This window comes from Diorhabda carinulata, chromosome X (assembly GCF_026250575.1).
Source record: "Diorhabda carinulata isolate Delta chromosome X, icDioCari1.1, whole genome shotgun sequence".
NCBI classification, from domain to species: Eukaryota; Metazoa; Arthropoda; class Insecta; order Coleoptera; family Chrysomelidae; genus Diorhabda; species Diorhabda carinulata.
Window position 1 is genome coordinate 12,608,246 of NC_079472.1, and position 22,662 is coordinate 12,630,907.

Here is a 22,662-nt window from a genome sequence, read left to right on the forward strand (position 1 = left end):
CTTTCGTACAGTTATATTATGCCGATCTAAATTGAAACACAATATTGTTTTGTGTATATTTTATTTTCTATTGATAATGGAATAAAACTGAAAACAATATTTACAACAAAGTATATAAAAAAAAATTGCGGTACTTAAAAAAATTAACCTCATTCGGTGACTTCTTTTTCTTCTTTTTCGTTACTTTCATTTTCGTCTTTTTCGTCGAATTCCTCCATGAAATCGATCGCCATACTCGACGCAATAGTTGACCTGGTTGATGCTTTTCTTGTATCTTTTTTAATATTCGCCAACTTTTCTCTTCTCCTTCTGCCATCTGCAAACAAAACAAACCGTTCAATGAAATTATATATTGTAACATTAGACGTCTGTTATTATCCGATAGTATCACTTGATATCTGACGTCCATTACTGCCAGATAGTATCATTTGAAGTCTTATTTTTGGTCATTGTCACTATCTAATGTCAAATTAGTATCATTCGATCCCTCTTTTGGTTGGTTGATGTCACTATAAATCTGTTACTGTTGTTTAGTACCATTTGATGTCTGTTAATATCTAATCACAGCATTTGTTGTTTTATTTTTGGCTACTGTCTCTCCCTGTCTGTTACTTAATATCTAATGTCAGTTAATATCTGTTGCTATCGGTGGTACTGTTTGATGGTGTCATTTCATGTTTTACTTTTGGTTGTTGTCACTCGATGTCTGTTACTTAATGTCTAATGTCATCTAATGTTTTACTTACTGTCTTACTGTCAGACTATTGTCACCCGATATCTGTTAGTAATATTTGATCCCTGTTTTTGTTGATCATTATCACTAGATGTCTGTTACTGTCAGTCGGTATCACTAATGTCTGTTACTGACTGTTGGTATTACTAATTTAGTCTGTTAATGTTGATTGGTACCACTTGTTGTCTGTTACTGTCAGTTGTTATCAGTTTGATATCTATCGGTATAAATTGTATTCGAAAGCTAGGGTATTGGTGTCATCAGATGTATGTTAATATCTACTCACTAGCAATAACTTTTTTCCAATAAAATACATAATTATACGGATGACTGGTAATAAATTTCTCTGCATGTTCCTTCAGCTCACGGAAACCGACGTAGGTCTCTTGAAGCGATGTGGAATCCAATTCTAGACTGGAATACGGATCGGGTGGAGGAAGAGGTTTTTCTTTCATAATATCTGGAAACAGAGACGTCACCGTATTCATAAAAATCGATTCTCCTTCCTTCAATCTGAAAATATGGAAAAATAAATCCATCTACGGGTGTATTATAAAGTGTTAAGTTACCTTTGTTTCTGTTTCCTTTTCTTGCGTTCGTTTTCCTCGTCTAGTTTCTGTAAAGGTTTTCTCCTCTTCTCCAGCTCTTTCGTGTCTAATTGCTTCTTACTTATTATTGTCGCTTTGATTCTCGCTTCTTCTTGTGCTTGTCTTTGAGCGATAATCCATTCAACGTATTTTCCTATAAAAAAAAATCTTCATGATTAAATAAATTACTTATTGGTGTATATTACCTGGTTGGGGTCCTTTTTTATTAGCTTCCGCGGCGTCGATGGCGTCCGCGGCGCTCTTCTTATCCAAACTCTCCGCCAGTTTCGCTCTTTTTTCCTCCAATTCTTTTTCGTGTAAATCTTGCTCTTCGGTGCCCCTTTCTAATAGCAGCTCTTCGTTTTTCTCGTTCCAAACTTTCTGCCACGACACAAACTTTTTCTTTCTATCCAATTCGCGCAGAATGAAGTATTTGAATTTTTCGCATTTAGATTCCGTAGATCCCGGCGCCGTATCCTCGGGAACGAAAAACAAACGAAAAGAACCTAAAATTAACAAAAAATCTGTCAAAAATTTGATTTTTTAGAAATGACATATGTAGAGATGGGAATTTATATCTACTGATATAACGGTTACAAAATAATTGTTCCCCGAATCGTCTTTTACCTTCGGGAACAAAAAACAAACGTAAAGTACCCAAAAATTAACAAAAAATCTGTCAAAAATTTGATTTTTTAGAAATGACATATGTAGAGACGGGAATTTATAGCTACTGTTATAACGGTTACAAAATAACTGCTCCCCGAATCGTCTTTTACTTTCGGGAACAAAAAACAAACGTAAATTACCCAAAAATTAACAAAAAATCTGTCAAAAATTTGATTTTCTAGAAATGACATATGTAGAGACGGGAATTTATAGCTACTGTTATAACGGTTACAAAATAACTGCTCCCCGAATCGTCTTTCACCTTCGGGAACAAAAAACAAACGTAAATTACCCAAAAATTAACAAAAAATCTGTCAAAAATTTGATTTTCTAGAAATGACATATGTAGAGACGGGAATTTATAGCTACTGTTATAACGGTTACAAAATAAATGTTACTCCAATCAAATTTCACCTTTGGGAACGAAAAAAACATAAAATTAATTAAAAAATTGATTTGGGAAAAATGATATCCTTTTAGAGATAGGAATTTATCGCTACTGATATAACAGTTACAAAATAACTTTTTCTCCAAACGGATTTTACCTTGGAAACGAAATAACAAAATCAACGAAAATCTGTGAAAAATTTGATTTTTGAGAAATGATATATAGAGGGAGAGAGTTGGGAATTTATAGCTACTGTTTTAACGGTTACATAATAACAGTCGAAGCAGATTTCGCCTTCAGGAACGGAAAAAAACTCAAATCAACAAAAAATCTGTCGAAAAATTCTATTTTGGCAAAATGATATAAATGTAGAGAAGCGACTTTGAAGTTACTGTTATAACGGTTACAAAATAACTGTTTCTCGAATAGTTTTTCACCTTGGGGAACGAAAATAACTTGAAATTAACAAAAATCTGTGAAAAATTTGATATAGAGAGATGGGAATTTATAGTTACAGTTGTAACGGTTACAAGATAACTGTTTGTCGAACCAGATTTCGCCTTCAGGAACGAAGAAAAATTCAAATTAACAAAAAATCCTTCGAAAAAATTTCGGCGAAATAATATGAATGTGGAGATAAGTCTTCTTCGTTACTGTTATAACGGGTAGAAAATAACCATTTTACGAATCGAATTTCACCTTGGGGAACGAAAATCTGTGAAAAATTTGATATAGAGAGATGGTAATTTATGGCTACTGTTAAAGCGGTTACAAATAACTGTTTGTAGAATCGGATTAACTTACCCAATTGATCCGCGGCTCCGTAAATTTGTTTCTTCAATTTGAGCGAATGGAAAGCTGAAGCGGTTAAAGTACTACTCGAAAACGGTAAAGAAAACGATGGGTACTTCGAATCGTAGGCTAGAGACCAACATTCGACGTCTCCATTTACAACTTTAATGGTGAATAAATGAGGCTGAGGATAAAAAAATAATTAGATAACAGTAACGGTATAATATATTATCGACTCACTTCGTGAATGTTCCATTCGCCGGAAGTATACAGATATTTCCTTTTCCTCCAAAGTAATGGTCGATGTTGATATTCCGGCGTCCAAAGGGCGAAAACCCTACCGCCTACGGTTAAAATAATATCGTGCGCCGGCGATATTTCGATCGAATTGATAGGTCCGTCGTGATAACGCCCCCTCGAAACTATAACGCCCGATTCGCTATTAACTATTTCGCCGGAATCGAAATCCTGACCTTCCCACACCATTTGGATGAAATCACCTGCGTTGCCAAATCGTTTTAATTTATACAACAAAATAGGGAAATTTGTTTTCAATTATATAATTACCTTCCATACTACCGATAAACAAGTTTGGCGTTAAAGGTTTTTGATAGACCCTGCTGAAAATCGGTTTGTACATGATTCTTTCGTTCAGAGCGATTTTTTTACTTTTGTTCGGATCGATTTCGGCGTATTTCATCGAACAGTAAGTTTCGTGACAACTGGCTATCGCCAGTGGTAATTTTCTCGATCTCGGTACTATTACTTTATATATCGGTTTCAAAATCAAATGATAGATTCTATAAGGCGATACGTCCGACTAAAAATTAAATGATCGGGGGTAACTTAATAAGACAACTGTAAATAGAGGATGTACGTTCCGGAAACGTACCATCAAAGCGCTAGGTTTTTGTTTGAGTCTCCTTAATCTTCTCGGTTTAAATCCCCCCGGTTGTATGGTGGGTTTTTTCAGGAGATCCCATAACAGTACGTTACCATCTTCGCTCGAAGTGATAAATTGCATGGAATGTTCGGAATCTTCTGGTAGTTCTTTCAACATTCCGAGTTTAGAGAATTCATAAAAAGGCGATAACCAAATTATACCTAAAGAAAATATGGTCATAATCAACTTGGATCGTCCCGAGTTCTTGGAAAATTGGTTCAATATATTCGTCATAACTATTTTTAAGAAAAAAACCTTTCAGTATATTTTTTTCCAACTTTCTTTGTCAAAATTGGATTCTTGGATCAATTTTTTTCATTATTCTCCATGTGGATATCAAGCATCCATCCCAGCTCCAAGCTCTAATGGCTAAATTAGTTCGGGAATGTCGGGAGAAGCTAAACGACATCGGAAAGAAAAATAAAATCACCGTGCAATGGTTTCCGAAATACACTAGATTGGAAGGAAACGAAATATCTAACAGACTCGTTGAAACCGGTTACTGGAACAATCTACAGAAGTTGAGACGGACAAAGAGATTCGGGCAAAGCCATAACCAAATTTCCCATACCATGCCAGGCAAGGAAAATAAAGCAACCCAGCAATGGTTTCCGGAATACACTGGACTGAAAGGAAACGAAATAGCTAACAGACCTGTTGAAGTAGAAGCATACAAACTCTTCACAGGACCTGCACCCTTTTGTGCCATCTGCTACAGAATAAAAGAGAAAGTATTGGAAAAGAAAGTAGATAGGAATGAAACCGGTTACTGGAACAATCTACAGGGTTTGAGACAGACGGAACTAATCTTGGGAAGCTATAACCAGAGAAGATCTGCTGAATGTATCAACATGGAAAAGAACAACTAACAGAAGTCCTGTCGGGGCGCTGTCGATTCGATGGAACTCTGAAGAGGAACGAATCTTTAACCGCATTATCTCAAAGTGTGAGACACCACAGAACTATGAAGCCATATACCAAGGAGTGTATGAAATAAAAGACGACGATCTTTGGCTGCTAGAGCCATTCTGAGGTTTCTAAGAGAAGTGGGATTAATGGATCAGCAGTAAACACTGAGTATATCCTGTATCAAAGCAAAAAAGGGGACACAATAGATCCTTTGGGTCGTGGTATACATGGTACCCTAATATACATGTCGTTGAAAAATAAACATCGATTGGGACTCAGTTTTGAAGACACTGTTTACACCACCACTACACCAATACTCGCAATTATACTGTTTGGGTAAAGTAACCTTCAGTCTCTGAAGACGATAACTTGATTATCGAAACGCGCCTCAGAGAGTGTAATCGTGAGTGTTGGTGTAGTTGTAGTGTAAACGGTGTCAATATCACCAACGGTTCCAGAGATTCCAACTTAGTGTTGAACATGAAAAGGAAACCCGAAAACAAATCAATTTTTTGTGTGTATTTGGATAACAGAAGACAAAAATAAAGATATAGGTCAATTTGTAAGGATAAAAAATAAAAATAAAGTTCAAAAATTAAAGTTTCTGGATTTTCCATTATAAATTTTTAATTCTATAAGACGTTTCCCCCCAGAATAATTTTTCTTACCAATTTTTGGAAATATTTTGCAAAAAATTGATTTTTAGAGTAACACTCAACATTTTCTTTGAATCCTCCAAACATATACTAAAATAAACTGATATTAAAAATGTAAAATTTTCTTTTATATTGTAATATTACGAAGAAGCTCGCGAAATGGGATCTTAGGCCGGCACTGTTTAACTACAATGAAATTTTAAAATTCGGCGAATTCGCGCGGCAACTTTCACATTTTTTATAAATAGCGGAACTCGTTTGATGTTTTCAGTAGCAGACGGTTTATTTACAGTATTTCTTCTAAATGATTTCTAGAAAGAGACTTTTTAATTCGGCCCACGAATATAAAGAGTGTAAATAAATACGAAAAACGTTACAGTAATTTCAATTGATGAAAATTGTGAAGGGAGACGTCAATTTTACTGTAGTACGAATTATTATAAATAAATTTGAAAACAATATTCTATAATATAACCTGTGACTGGTCCTTTGTGCGAACGTCTCAAATCTGAAATGGCCGTAGGTCTTATGATAGCCAGATCGTGAATATTTTTCATCCAAGTCATCAATGAATTCATATAAGCTCGATATTTTTGTTGAGCAGTAGTCAAAACTTCCAGCTCCTCAACTTTCTGTAACTTGTTACGAATATCCCATATAATCTAAAATTATGAGGATATATCACAAATTACGAGAGAAAAAAAATCACCCCAACGAAATTAATTGATGATGAAAGTTTTAATTTTCGATTTATTTGTATAAATTTACAAATAAAATTTGTATATATAGGCACAAGCAGATCACTAGAGTCTATCACTTGCACTCCCCAGATAATAGGCACCAGCAGATCAGTAGAGGGTATCACTGGTATACTCGAAGATACAACCACAAGTGGCTGATCAGACTCCATCATTTGCATTCGCCAGACAGTAGGCACAAGCAGATCTCTAGAGTCTATCACTTGCTGTCGCAAGATAATAGTCCCAAGAGGATCACTAGAGTCTATCACTTGCTCTCGCGAGATAACAGTCCCAAGCGGATCACGAGAGTCTATCACTTGTCTTCGCGAGATAACAGTCACAAGAAGATCACTAGAGTCTATCACTTGCTGTCGCAAGATAATAGTCCCAAGAGGATCACTAGAGTCTATCACTTGCTCTCGCGAGATAACAGTCCCAAGAGGATCACCAGAGTCTATCACTTGCTCTCGCGAGATAACAGTCCCAAGAGGATCACTAGAGTCTATCACTTGCACTCTCGAGAGAAATTGCTAAATATGTATTATCACACACTCTGTATACGTATTCACGATAAATGAATTAATATTCCAATTTCGTATTATCCTGTAAAATGTCAATAGTTCCGCTACTGATTTTAAAACTAACATCGATTTACAATATGGCGCTTGACAAGTTCAAGCATATGACTGCAACTTCAAGCAGCTTCTGTCAATATCGCGACAATCGATTGTAATCGATATAAGAAATAATTTCAATTACTATTAATTTTATTGTTTCTTCATGTCAATATCTCGACAATCGATTACAATCGATATAAGAAATAATTTCAATTATTATCAGTTTTATTGTATCTTCGTGTCAGTATATTAACAATCGATATAATTAATAATTTAAATTTTTATCAGTTTTGTAGGAGCCGCATTTCAAGTGAAAATACCAATCGAAATGATCGGGTGATTAAAACGAATCGATTTTCTTATACTTACGATTTGACCGTTTTTCAAACCGCCGATCAAAATATTTTCATCGAATTTACAAAACGCCAATTTGGTCACTTCTCTAGGCGATTCTAGTATAAGTTTCGGCCTTAGACCGTCCAAACAGCTCCAAATTAGAGTTAAATTATTACCGTGAACCGCTTTTAAAACCTGAAAACGTCATTCGATATTTCACTGTAAAAAAATCGCTACAGTGAGAAAACTAAATAGTTTTTTAAATTAATTTAAAATAAAAGTGAATATATATAAAAACATTACGTTTGTAACCCATAGTTTCACATTGAAAATTATATACGAGGTGCGAAAAAAAAACATGTTAAATTATTATTTCATTTTAGGTCTGCAGCGTGAATATTAATTTTTTTTTCAGTGTACTATTTACCGCCCCAATTTATTTGGTAACTTTTACTGAGCGAATTTGAATTTACAACATTGCCACTTTTTACAAATAGTATCTAATTTGATGAAATGTAAAAAAATTTGAGGTTATGTTAATATTCGTTAATCAATTTATAACAAAAAATAATTACCAGCAGTAAATATTTTTTTATTTAATCAAAAAAACCAGTGTTGAGGAGAAAAATATATAATACGAGGTACGATAAAAAATATGTGGAATCATTAATATTTCATATATGATCTTGTAGACTAAAAATTTTGCCACCCAAATTTTATTAAGTATTATTGAGCGAATATGAAATTACAGCGTTGCCACTTTTTAAAAATTTGGATGTAATTTAAGGAAATATAAAAATATCGAGGTTATGTTAATATTCGTTAATCAATTTATAACAAAAAATAATTACCAGCAGTAAATATTTTTTTATTTAATCAAAAAAACCAGTGTTGAGGAGAAAAATATATAATACGAGGTACGATAAAAAATATGTGGAATCATTAATATTTCATATATGATCTTGTAGACTAAAAATTTTGCCACCCAAATTTTATTAAGTATTATTGAGCGAATATGAAATTACAGCGTTGCCACTTTTTAAAAATTTGGATGTAATTTAAGGAAATATAAAAATATCGAGGTTAGGTTGATATTCGAAATGCAAAAATGTACTTACGTTGTCTTCTGTGTTGGGGCCGTAATGATATATGAATGGGGCTTCGTCGGTGTAAGCTAAAGCCACGGTTCCGGACCACATCGGATGCCAAACGACATCCGCTATCATTTTATCTTTACAACGATTGACGTCCATAAACGACATGTATTCTTTCACTTCTTCCACGGTAGTACCGGTTAAAAAACTGGCGCTCGTATTGATCAGTTCCAGATAATCGTCCGTGTAAAAATTAATAGTCGAATTCACCTTTAAAATATGACTTTAATCAATCGAAAAGACAATAAGGGTAGATATCTATTTTAAACTTGTCTCTGTCCACCCTTATATCAACCTTTTTTATTACTCATATATTGTTTCTGAAGATGCAACAAAGATTGGTGTAGTGGCCGGTCCTTACCAGAGACTGGAAAGACGTTCGAGGCTTCTTTGTAAGACTGTAACGCTAGTTCAAAGAGAGTATCTAGCTACGTAGCAAAGTTAAATATTTAAACCACCGACTGTGCTCACTTCCACTATACTATCAGCCGTTCCTGTCGGCCGGTTTATATTTGAGGCTGTCTCTCCATCTGCGTGTCTACCGTTTTACATCTATCCCTGTCTACCTTCTACTAAACCCGTCTTTCTCTCTTTATGCTTGCTAGTCTGTTCTCCTATATTTTTGTTCCTATCTTTCTTTGTGTCTCGCTTGCCTGTTTGTCCTTGTTCCCCAATTTCTGTCTACTTGACTAATGATCCCATAGTTCTGAAATTGTTCCAATGGTTCTATCTTTGTGTCTGCCTTTTTACATTTATCTCTTTTTACATCTTTTTCTCTCTTCATGCCTACTATTCTGCCCTCTTCTTTTTTCTTTGTTTATTTTCATCTTTCACTTTGCCTGTTTGTCCTTGTTCCTCATTTTCTGTCTACTTGACTGCCGTTTCTAATGCCTGTTAATGATCCTACAGTTCTGACATTGTTGCTATGGTTCTATCTGTGTGTCTGCCTTTCTACATTTATGTCTGTATGCTTTCCACTATGACCAACTTCCTCTCTTTAGGTCTACTATTCTTCCTTATCTTTCTGTCCATCTTTCTGTGTGTTTTTAAGTATTTCTATGTTCTCTGTTCCTCTTTTCACGTTCCTGTCTATCTTTCTTTCTTTCTTCATATCTTCTGGTGCATCTCTTCATCTAAATAGCTTCCTAAATTTATTTCTATTCTTTCTGTCCGTCTTTAGGTGTTTCTATCTTCCTGTCTATATCCCTGCTTCTATGTTTATCTTTATTTCACGTTCCTATTCATCTTTCTTTGTTTCTTCATATCTTCTGGTGCATCTCTTCATCTAAATAGCTTCCTAAATTTATTTCTATTCTTTCTGTCCGTCTTTAGGTGTTTCTATCTTCCTGTCTATATCCCTGCTTCTATGTTTATCTTTATTTCACGTTCCTATTCATCTTTCTTTCTTTCTTCATATCTTCTGGTGCATCTCTTCATCTAAATAGCTTCCTAAATTTATTTCTATTCTTTCTGTCCATCTTTCTGTGTTTCTATCTTCCTGTCTATATCCCTGCTTCTATGTTTATCTTTATTTCACGTTCCTATTAATCTTTCTTTCTTTCTTCATATCTTCTGGTGCATCTCTTCATCTAAATAGCTTCCTAAATTTATTTCTATTCTTTCTGTCCGTCTTTAGGTGTTTCTATCTTCCTGTCTATATCCCTGCTTCTATGTTTATCTTTATTTCACGTTCCTATTCATCTTTCTTTCTTTCTTCATATCTTCTGGTGCATCTCTTCATCTAAATAGCTTCCTAAATTTATTTCTATTCTTTCTGTCCGTCTTTAGGTGTTTCTATCTTCCTGTCTATATCCCTGCTTCTATGTTTATCTTTACTTCACGTTCCTATTCATCTTTCTTTCTTTCTTCATATCTTCTGGTGCATCTCTTCAGCTAAATAGCTTCCTAAATTTATTTCTATTCTTTCTGTCCATCTTTCTGTGTTTCTTTAGACATTTCTACCTTTCTGTATATGTTCCTACGTCTCTGTTTGTCTTTTTACGTTGCTATCTATGTTCCTTGCTCTCTGTATGTCTTCTGGTACATTTGATTAGTTTCAAATATTTATTCGAGTCTTCTTTTCGTTATGTGTTTATGTTTACTTATATATACGAAGATATTTCTGTCTCTGTAAAGTAATTAATAAATTAAATTACCCTCAATAAATCCGATAGACTATCCATATTATCCTCAACGTAGTTTTTTATGGACTTTGCGTATTTTTCCAAAATATTAGTTGTATCTTCAACTTCGTATGAATACTGAGTGGCCGAATTCGAGGGGTAAGTGCAAGTGGTCTGTACCTCCATAGTAATGAACCTTGGAGCCGCTTGAACCGGTTGATCTATTCTCTTTTTATACACCTTCAATTAAAACAAAATTTTTGTTACATAATTTATTTGTTATAATTTTAGAATTCATACGTTTATAATACGTTCCTCCGATGTCCATTTCAATTCCACGTAACCGTCTCTTCTATTTTCGGCTTTAACAATTTGAAATTCCGGTTTTGACGAAAATATCGGATACTGGGATTCAATTTCGACTTCTATTAAGGGTCTGTTGTTTTTTAATAGATTTTCGTCGACCTCTTCCTCAGATCCCATTGGTACCCTAAGAAAATATTACTTCAACTTGACATTATTGCTAAGATGATCTGAAAGTACCAATCTCTGATTGTTTTATTCAGTGTGTTATATAATCGTTTCTCTTGTTGTTGTTTCATCTTTTCAATAATGTCTTTTACTGCTTTGGTGGCTGCTTCAGTTATGCAAATATAAAATTCATCTGTATCTTTCGATTCGTCCGGTATGTAACCTAAAGAGTAATAAACTAACTAGAAAACTAATAAAATATGGAATTAAACGATAAATTTTGGTAATAACGAAAGTAGGATAACGGTTAAATATTTAAATAATTACCCATCAAAATCTTATTGCCAGGAAAAGCTAAAATTTCCTTTTTTACTGGTAAAAATTCCGAACTTTCTTCATGTAATTCTAAATTGTCTGCTATTGGTTCTTTCCCGACAAACATCCAAGGATTTTCTGCGGTTACCTGCTCTCCAGCAACACATCTAAGAAACCAATCTATGAAAAGGTGTACAAGCAAAAGTAGATCTAATGGATTGAAATCTGGTGATTCAGGACACTACCTTTTGTTGTAGGTGTAGATTTCAGATTTAATATACCACTTCTTAAATGGTAATCTGTCTTTATAACACTGGGTAGTTCATGTCTGATGTCAAATAAATACCAACAATTCAATAAAGCCACTTCATAGTTACATTGTGGACGGCCAAGGGGCAGTTGAGCACATAGGCAATCAGAGAGGCCCGTCGTGATCAACTTTACGTTACCAATAGCCTATGTCCTTTGAGAAGTCGATCAGGCGCTTTGGCTTGAACTGATTGATGTCATTAGGCAGGCTCAAGTGTTTAAATCGCCATCATGTCAGTGCTGGGCACTCACCGATGACGTGGCTCTCCGGATCGTCCGTGATGCCCTTTAGATGACAGTTTCCGGTCAAGCCGTTTCTGTGCCAGATGGTGCCATTATTCTGTATAGCGGGTTTGGAGTCACCGATCCACTGCTCCCGCTCAGTGATGTGTGCCTCCAAACCCTTTTTGTTAACGGTCGGTCAGAATAGTAAATACTTTCATGATTCAGGGGAAGAAATCTTACTCAGACTGTTCAAATAGAACCGAACGAGAACTGAACAGTAAGATCGATTCAAAATGAATTGCCGAACGATACCGAACAGTCAGAGACGTGTCAGATTTACATAATCGAACGCAGTAAAAGACTAAAGCCGTGCACAAGATGAACTAGAACATGACGTTGGTTCTGCTAAATTTTAGTTTTCCTGTATCCATCCGACTGTTTGTTATATAAACACTCATGAGCACGTACAAATTCTATCAGTTTTTCATTAAAAAAGTCCTTTTTTAAGATATCTGCAGCTACAAACTACACTAGAGAAGTGGGGTTATGTTTTTGACGTTTAACGATGATAATCGCGTAAAAAGTAGTTAAGTTCGACGTCAACAGCACGTACAAGCGCGATTATCACATTTCATAATTTGGGGCGAAGAAATATTACTCAGAGTGTTCAAATATTGATATAACCGAACGCGAACTGAGCAGTCAGATTGATTCAAAATGGATTGACGAACGATACCGAAGAGAGACGTGTCAGATTTACGTAGTCGAACGCAGTAAAAGACTAAAGCCGTGCACACAATGAACTAGAACATGACGCTAGTTCTGCCGAATTTTAGTTTTCCTGTATCCACCCGACTGTTTGTTATATAAACACTCATGAGCACGTACAAATTCTATCAGTTTTTCACTCAAAAAAGTCCTTTTTCGGGGTATCTGCAACTACAAACTAGAGCACGTACAAGCGCGATCATTGTGTGCGTTTTTGACATCTATAAACGTCTAGAGCGCGTCATGCTCGCTTTCATTCTGTTTACCGCTTAAGTACAAAATGGCGGTGACGCTGGATTTAGGCGCGAAAGTTTGAATCGTTTGGATTTAGCAACTTTAGTTTACACTCCAAGGCGACGATATGATAAGTTTTGGAACTGCTATTATTTCAAAGATAGACCATGTCAAGTTTTTTTTTTATTTTAGAATAATAAAAAACATTCTATCACGTCATGGTGGGAGAAATATTCTAATATTACAATTATTATAAGGTATTATACTTACCCTATTATTTTCTGAGCTAATTCGCTTAAGACGATTTTTTTCACACCAGATATATCGAAAATATCCTTCTTCTTTCTTTTTTTCTTTTTCGTTTTGCCGGATGCATATTGCGCAGTGACGTTCCTAGTTGACATTTTTTTAAAATTATTTACAGAAATGTCAACGTCAAACTTCACACTATCATCATAGATAAAGTCAATATCAAAATTAACCAATCTAACAAATTGTCAAAATCACCTGATGCCCATTGAAAAATGGCCGCTGTAGGATAAACAAATGCTTGCGCCGTAACTTTCTATGTGGTATTTGCTGGATTTTAGACCTTATTATTTTCAGCTTTATTGCGAAATGGATTCTTAAAGGGTTGTTTCTTAAAATGGTGCGAAATTTCCCCCCGGAAACGTGGGTTTGTTGGTTTTTTTACCATGCAGTGTTGGACTTAGTGGATGTAAATCGTAAATATAGTATGAAATGCTAGAGTATTGGAAACTTGATGAAAACGACTAGGTTTTTGACTACAGCTCTTTTCAACTAATGAAAAGGGTTCAGTGGAAATTAATTGCCAAAAAAAACCAATTGTTCTAAATTTTGCCAATTGTTTGAAAGTTTACTCGCAGACTGACTGAAAGTATCTATAGAGTCCTATTCCTACAAAAACAAGTGTGAAAAAACCAAGAAAAGTTAACAAAGCTATATACAATCAATTGTTTACCCTACGGCCGTCATTTTGACGTAAATCAGCTGTTTTCTTAGATTGATAGTTTCGTTGAGCTGATTTACGTCAAAATGACGGCCGTAGGGTAAATAATCGTAGGCAACCATGTTAGCTTTTCTTGATTTTTTCCGGTTTCGTTTAAGTGAAATTGGTTAAGTCTGCAAGTAAACTTTCAAGCAATTCACAAAATTTAGAATACTTAGTTTGGAAAGTAATTTCCACTGTTGCATTCAAATTTATCGCCTCGTTTCCGTGAGTAAATTTCGTACTACTACAAGTAGCAACTCTTCAAACAACCGTTTCGTTATAAAACTGGGTATAATGAGGTCTAAAATCCAATAAATAATTTCACGAACTAAACAGAAATTTACGGCATAAGCATTTGTTTACCCCACGTCGGCCATTTTCCAGCTAATTTTGACAATTCTTAAATATTCTTAACCACAACTAGATGGCACTGATGCGTTGTGAATCACAGAATACTTGCGACACCAAGTTTACTCCACGGCAGCCATGTTTAAATCGGCATCAGCTGATTTTGACGATTTGTTGGATTGCTCAATTACATAAGTATCGAACAAAAACTTTTCTATGTTCTTTTTAGAACTAAATTATTTTACAAATACAAATTTTTTGGCAATTGTATTAATTTAAACAACTTACTCGTGTTTTGTAATTAATTGTAATTGTTCCATATTGAAATAAAAACGTAAAGAAACTTTTTACCACGTCACTATTAGCAAATAGTGGAAATTATTGATCAAACAATGGTCGATTCAATCAAACGTTCGAATATGCGTAGAAAATATACATCTGTATAATATTAAAGCGGTATACGAAAATAAAACAACGGCCATTATTATTAATAACAAATAAATACTTAATAACGTTTAAAAAATAAAAATTTCTGAATACGTTTACGAAATCAAAGAAATTTTAAACATTATGGAGGTAGAGAAAAGGAGGAAAATTTTTGTTGAAATTGAAGCTGTACACGATAGTTCAAAAACCTACCACAACAGCGCTGGTGTAGACAAAGGGTAAGGTATGAAAGTATACAAATTAAAGTATGCCGAGTTAAAAAATTTAATAGCATAGATCATTATTAAAAATTTCATCAATTTGTACAAAAGTGTGAAATATTGTCCAAGGCGTCAATATTTGGCGTTACCTTCATTTGGCAGTGACTAATCATACGTATACATGGTCCATATATTATGTACTAGTTGTTATTTACATTTTTTTTTAAACTTCAATGAACGTGTTTGAATGTCGATCCGATAGTTAAATGCTAAAACGTGATAACAGACTAGTTGGCGATCTCATAATAAGAATTCACTCTGTTTCGTGATAATACGCAGAATGTCGCACTAGTTTATTTGAAAATTGTACCGTGTGTTCAACTGAGAACGACTGTAGGTCCGAGAAATACGTAGAAATTATTTTCAGAATTTAAACGGAGTCTTCATAATTGTATATTAGAATTTTTTATTGATATTTGCCCACCCGGTATATTATAAGTATATTACAGCGACTATTTAGAATGAAATTAAATTTAACATTTAATTTCATTCTAAATAGTATAATATGACTTGTCACTTGTCATAAATTAATCGCCATAATGTGACGTCACCTATGAGTAATATCTACATTTCGATAATTCAAAATGAAACAGTTACAAATATTCATGTCATTTTTAACTAGCACTGTATAAATATAAACAAGTTCGTTTTTTTAATACTCACTTTTTATATACTATAATAACGAACAATGTTGCCAGACACTATCACAATAACTACAATATAAATAAGTCTATTGTTTATTATTATTACCCCTACCACTAATATCGTGTCAGTAGTTGAAATATTCAAATATAAAAATAATAAACTTATTTTAACCCGCCACTGTCTTTTTTTTTCAACCTTTAACCTATCGAGTATCTTTGAAGTCGAATACGCCGCTGTATCTTAAGATAGAAACCCTTTTTTTGGCACGTATGGCTTCACCGCGTCGTAACCGAACATAACCTACATTCAACAACATCAAAGAGTGCCAGTCGTTGGTGTTCTGTACTCAGTTCGGCCGATGAAAACAATCGAGCTCGTATTGTATATGCATAGCTCGAACACATTTAACACGGTCTTTGGAAAATGTGACCGCGTTTTTTCCGATATTTTTATAAATATAAAGTGGTTTTATAAAGTTGGTGTGTGGTGAAAATAAAAGAAATATTTTTTTTTCATTATCTTTTATAATAGAAAAACTAAACTGATGGAAGTGATAGGGCTCGCTTTAATCACCTTGACGTTCTTTGGATTTTTTAATAGGATTACCGCGTATTGAAATTTAAGAAATTAGGTATGTAATACATGATTTATAGGTGTGTCGTTTTTATGAATATGATACATAGCGGTAATAAAAATTTGTTAGAAAGTTGCGGATAACTAAATATTAATATATACAAGGTGTACCAATAGTTTGTTATATTTATTTGTATGGTTAAAACTACGAAAAATATCTAGTTTGTACCGTACTATGAAGAACTTTCCATTCCTCAACTGGAATCCGTTTGAACAAAAATATTTTAATGAGTTTAGTATCGATGACACGAAAAAGATTTTTTAATTCTACTGAATTATTTTGGTATATAAAAATTGATTTGATGGTAGATTTCTCTTTACAAAAAGAAGTTGAAATATACAGAATTCACCATTGTTTCGTTTTTAGAAAATAATAACGTTTTAAAATCATTTAAAGTTATTAAAAATAAAAAGGAATGTTTGGGTCATAGTAAAAATATTATTTGATGAAATATTGTTGCTACAGGACGTAATTGAACATAAATAAATTTATACATAAAACTAATCTAATTAAGAGACATAACAAAAATCACAATTGTTTTCGTCAACATATTCTACATACAGGGTGTTTCTAAATGGATGTGATAAAATTCAGAAAGAAATTTATTAAAAAAATTATTAATTATATTGTTTATTTTATTTTCTGTGGTTTTGGGATACGAGGGATGGGGGAGAGTGGTAATTTTTTTTTAAAAAAGATTCTAATGACTATTTTTACTTAACAGATTTTTGGAAGAGTCACTATGGTTTATTTTTATATACGAGAGAATCATAAAACTTAATTGTAAAACTTCGTAGGGTCATTTTTATATACTATTACAGAATAATCTAAATATTTTCTAAAATTTTCATAAATGTGCAAGTTTCCAGTCTCTGGTAAGCTATACAGAACAATGGAAAGAGTTTTGGAAAGGCCTAAGCCCTGTGTATTGAATATTACGTAGCCTAATCATAATTTTTTTTCCAATAAGTACCTTACTTAATCCTGAAGCTTTCAGGTACAAGGCATGCTGGAGTTATATCATTACGTGGCTTCCTTTTTCCACAGCAGTGTCCATTCTTTTCTATCGTGTCTTTTCCTTTGTTTCCTGCCATCTTTATTGTAGTTAAACCATTGCGTAGGTTCCTTTTTTTCACAATTGTTTTCATTCTTTCCTGTGCTGTCTTTTGTTTTGTTTCCTGTCATCTCAATTTTTTGTTGGAGTTAAGTCATTGCGTAGGCTTCTTTTTCCAAAACTGTCTTCTTTCCTATCTTGTGTCTTTTGTGTTGTTTCCTGCTATCTTTATTTCTCGTATCCAGCTCCTCCTTTGTCTTCCTTTGTTATCGTGAGCCCTTCTTATATCTTCAGTTATCGTGACGTAGCCAAAACATGTCAGTTGTCGTTCCCAATTCAGTTCTGAATCGGTTTCAAATTCAAATTTTCTCTTATAAATGTTGTCGTATCTTGATTTCTTTTCTATTTTTTTAGAAATCTCATTTCTGTACTTTGTACTGTACTAATTTCATCTTATGTCGGAGGGTGTCATCGATAAATACAAACAATTAGTACCGAAAATACGACTCACCTTCTACGAGGGTTGTTTGAAAAATTTCCGACCTCAACTTAAAGATATTAGCACTAATCAATATATGCGCATGCGCTCAGAGATTTTCCACGTATTTATTTAGTTGGATATTACTTAATACTGCTTAAAATCACACGTACTCTTTTATGGTACATTGTTAATCAGTTCAAATTGTGTTAAAGAACCGTACAGTTCGAAAAGTCACGAAAAAAGGGATTTACTCGGCAACTAACCACCGTAATACCCATTTCGTTGAACTGATTGCAGTTTCAGACTGCGGAAAGTATAACGTAGGTCATGGAATGAGCGTGTGGAACACGTTCTTTATTACAGGTTATAAACTAGCCGCCCCTGTTTTATAAAAAACCAAAGTATTTCCATAAAATATAATCAAAGTATCTTATTTACCATTTTTGAATAAAATAAATAGTCTGATATTATAATATCATCAAAAGAAACCGTTTATTTTCGTTTAAGAATATAAATCCACGTATCACGAAGTTACTTTACGTATTATATAGGATTTAAAAAAAAATACATTTATTTACTTTAGAATATAAAATTTTAACTGAAAAATAAAGCTTGTAAATAAATAATAACGAAATTAACAACGTTTTTATGCATTTGGATTACGTAATTGGATAATAGCGTATATTCAAGAACGCTAAGATCTATTTTTAATGCTCCTCTGTTGTTTATTGGATTGAATGTAACTAATTTTATTGAATTTAGTCAAGGTGACACGCAACATTTGATATCGTTTAATATTTTCATTACAGCGCTGTACTTCAAAAGAATTTATCTGCTTCTAAATTTTTTTTTGTTAATAAAAAACTGTTTAATACCATTCGGACAAGCTGTAAGACAAAAACATACCAGAAATGTTTCATTCTCTCGAAATGACCTTGAAAACACATACTCCTCGATTTTGTTCGAAATAATTAATTTGAGAACCGAAAAATCATAAATGCAACTAAAATAGTACAGTCAAATTTTATGGTGATTTCGAGTTAACAACCCGCAAAGTATAACAATTGTCGACAGGATTCATACATCACTTGATCATAATTTTATCGAGTACATTTCATTCAAATAGATACATTCCGTGCTTAAATTCGTTCATCCGTCTATAGGTTGTTTAAATACGATGTATTATTATAAAATATAATTTTTTTTGTTTCGCTAGAACATTGTAAACATTATAAACATTTACCGGATGTAGAAGAAGACACAGAGGATATATGGATTTTACTTCTATTGACATAAATAATTGTTGCAGAAGATTTCTTAATTTGTTTTTGTAATCTTATTTATTTATTTCACGAATAGAATCAGTAGCGTTGCTAAACATTATATTAACAAAGTATATCTTAACCTAAAAATACTTACAAGGTAAATCTGGAATTAAATACCCCCTTTTTTGTACACTACACACATACACGTACTATATAATTTGTTATATTTTAACATAATATCACAAAAATTCTATTTAATAAGTGAATTAATCAAAATAATCCAACAAATACCCAAAATTGCAGTCAGACGCTATAGGCGCGATAATTGCTTGCCCTCTACCATAACAGACGAAAACCTTAAACAGCGACGGTCATAATTTTACAACTCATTATGTTAGCAAAGTTGCCATATCGGCTTTATTGAACATAGGTGTGGTATTTTTCATATCAATTTAATTTAAAACAAAGCTTTACACTACAATTCGTGTTGTTTATTTTTTTTATCGTAAAATATTTTCGCAACTCAAACTAATTTCAAAATATTTCAAATATTTTCTCTAAAATCGCCATTTTTTGTACTTTTATGAATTATATATTGATATTTAATATCATAGGTTGCTATTTGAGGTATTAAGGGTGAAGTGGGGTAAATCACACGATTTTTATTGAGTTAAATGAGAAAAAAAATTAAATAACACCTACAATATGAACAGTATTCGATCCTACTTACTTTAGAAGCGGTTTTTTTTGTTATATATTTTAAGAATTATGTATTTTTTGAGTTAAACCCTACGAACCACGTTGATAAACCATACGACTAATGGTAAATAAAAATCGGCAACGTTAGTCTCCTTTCTAAGATTGTAACGTTGCCGCTTTTACATGATTATTTATAATTTCAATACTTTTCTTAGATTATTTTTGATAAAATTTCAACAAATATTTTCGACCCCAAATAATAATTTTGTTGTTTTTTATTCATTTAATATGATGTCATCATAGGATTTATATTCTAGTAAATCATTTTAAAAAGAGGTTTCCAAAGAAAGTTCCCCTGTATATTGCTTATTGCGTGAACGGCGCCGGCGTCCAAGGTCTCCTAGAACGTCCAAAAATGTAATTGGGTTTGTTGGTAACGAGCCTGAACCTCTACATTCACCTAAAGTGAACGTATGTGCTGATTATAGGCTTTTACTTTCTTCAAGATTAATTCGGAGCATTTTGTGGAGATGATAGACGACTTCTTCATGTCTGAACTGCAAAAATTTTATAGTTATAAACCGAAAAACATGGTTCCAGCAGGACGGGGCAAATTTACACACGTCCAACAGATATCTGCCATGATTTCGTGAAAGGTGACATAAGTTGGCCTCCACGCAGTCCCGATTTAACACCTATGGATTTTTTCCTGAGGGGTTATGTCAATGTTGATATCTTGTTTACGATGTTTACGATAACATATCGACGTGAATATTTGGACGGTTATTTTCAAAAAATAAATTCCCAAGCAATTAATATGTAACGAACATTTTTTGAATAAACTCTATTTTTTTTGATGCGAAGTTTCTTTAGAGACACGTTGTATTAAATATTCCTACTGAATAAACATTTTCAAATCCGTTATTCGATGTCTTTTTACAGTTAAACTGAAGATACGCTTTAGTTGTTTCGTTTATTAGATTCAGTTTTATAACAAAAATCGTTCTGAAGACATTTATATCAAGCATATACTGAATTGGTAATATAAACACGGCAACGCCGCAACTATCAGCTGTTCAAAATGGCGCGATACGAAAAATGAAAAAGAAGATCCATGTCAGACAAGACGACAATGTCAATATTATTAAAAATTACATTTGTTTGTTTATATATTTTCAGTCTAATAAATCGAAATAATAAAATTAACTGATGCACATTATCAATCAGAGTAAACATGTTTAATTCGATTTAAGATTGAGCTTGAGGAGTATACCGTGAAGTGAAGTCAATTAACGTAAAGCAGCTGTTGTTCGTTATTGTTAACTATTGTTTGAAAATTAATTGTTTAATAACTATTTTAATGGGAAAATCTTGTAGAAATTAACTCGGAGAAAGAGCTCACATTCATTCAGTGAAAGTAAATTGAGATTGTCGTCGGGTTCACTACCTGGAAATGGGTTTCAAGACTACAGCGGCAAGATGTTTAGTCGCATCTCATGATATCATTTAATTGAGTCTTTTACTATTAACAATCTAATTAATAATTATTATTATAAACAAAATGAGTTTCACCAAGGGTTATACGAGGTGCGAGGAAAAAATACTACGAATACATTTTTTTACTATTACCAATCTAAATAATAATTATTATTATAAACAAAATGAGTTTCGCCAAGGGTTATACGAGGTGCGACAAAAAAATACTACGAATACATTCTTAGGTTATAAGTCATACAAAAAAAGTCGTTTAGAATTGTTCAATTTTTGATTTACCAACGCCCATCTTTATTTTAGCTTCTGCTCCTAATCTTTTTTATTATAAATCGCTGATTTTCGTGAATTTTTTTCCTTCAGAGTACATTTGTCTTCTTCATGTACAGCAAGGGCACCTGGATTATTTGATTTAACCTTCATCTTGGATTTTATCTCTGGAATACCTTCTTTTTTGTTTAATGAATTATCCACAGCAACCCCTTTCGTGACTTATCGATAAATGAAAAATTTGTTTACTCTAGTTAATTTAGCAATTCTTATTATGATTGCGTTATCAAATTGCTGAATATTTTCCATTTTTAAACAATCGAATTTTAAAATAACTTGCTGTGTTTGTATATCTAAATCTTTATTATTAAATTCATACCTGACGAAAAACCACCATATTTCTATTTATTTAAAGAAATGTATGAATTAAATGAATCTCACCAAGCCACGACACTGCTTATCGCAGACTGTCTAGCAGGAATATTTCAAAGAAATTGTGTACATACGCCTTCCGACAGCTTAGGCCAATAGAAATGCATTTATATTTACAATTCGATGTTTTGATTGGTAAACAGAGGAAATGATGAGTCCACGTAGACTAACGGATTGTTAGATATTTACCAAACTTTTAAACATAATTTTTCATTACTTAATTTCGATGAGTGCCGTACGTAGATAGTTAATCTCAACACATAATTAGGATTCAGTACTGCACCAGTTGAATGTGGAATTCTAAAATTTGTATTCACCATGATTCTAAGGAAGATCAAAGGCGATTGAACACATTTAAAAAGCGTTTATAAAGTAGGGAAAGGACCCCGACAAATCTTTTACTTCCCTTAAAAGTGCCTTTGCATTGTTGACATATTTTCCAACTGTTACGAAGGTATGGGCGTTCCCCTCGTATATTGGGATATATAATTTTTGCGACAAAACATCCCCTTTCCACAAAAATTATGTATTTTTAGTTTTTTTTCCGATAGCACATTCATATTCAAGGGCGGGTTTCAGTTATAGTTGTGGTTAGGTTATGTTGAATTTGAATTTTTAACAAAAAACGTCCATCTCACCCTTTGTAAAAAAAGAC

General features: G+C 33.2%; 2 protein-coding genes across 4 annotated transcripts in view; one reads left to right on the top strand and one right to left on the bottom strand.

Moving 5' to 3' along the window:
* Nucleotides 1–44: 44 nt before the first annotated feature.
* Nucleotides 45–19,459, bottom strand: LOC130900623 (dynein axonemal intermediate chain 3). 3 transcript variants are annotated; one of them, XM_057811344.1, is made up of 17 exons: nucleotides 19,270–19,459; nucleotides 13,240–13,362; nucleotides 11,446–11,600; nucleotides 11,191–11,341; nucleotides 10,948–11,137; nucleotides 10,681–10,887; nucleotides 8,489–8,734; nucleotides 7,404–7,565; nucleotides 6,153–6,339; nucleotides 4,062–4,273; nucleotides 3,737–3,989; nucleotides 3,410–3,669; nucleotides 3,182–3,353; nucleotides 1,527–1,826; nucleotides 1,303–1,474; nucleotides 1,020–1,246; nucleotides 45–316 (listed from the first exon to the last, which is right to left on the bottom strand). In XM_057811344.1, the coding sequence occupies exons 3-17, from the start codon at nucleotides 11,558–11,560 to the stop codon at nucleotides 150–152; spliced, it is 3,021 nt and encodes a 1,006-aa protein (XP_057667327.1). In that variant the 5' UTR covers nucleotides 11,561–11,600; nucleotides 13,240–13,362; nucleotides 19,270–19,459; the 3' UTR covers nucleotides 45–149. The 3 variants fall into 3 exon arrangements, with proteins under 3 accessions (XP_057667327.1, XP_057667328.1, XP_057667329.1); XM_057811345.1 differs by lacking the exon at nucleotides 19,270–19,459 and adding an exon at nucleotides 15,700–15,897; XM_057811346.1 differs by lacking the exons at nucleotides 3,737–3,989; nucleotides 4,062–4,273.
* The window catches only part of LOC130900624 (uncharacterized), a 23,045-nt gene continuing 16,237 nt past the window's right edge, over nucleotides 15,855–22,662 (top strand). Inside the window, exon 1 of the mRNA XM_057811347.1 lies at nucleotides 15,855–16,312. The gene's annotated coding sequence lies outside the window, so the exon portion shown is untranslated. The remainder of the gene's footprint in view (nucleotides 16,313–22,662) is intronic.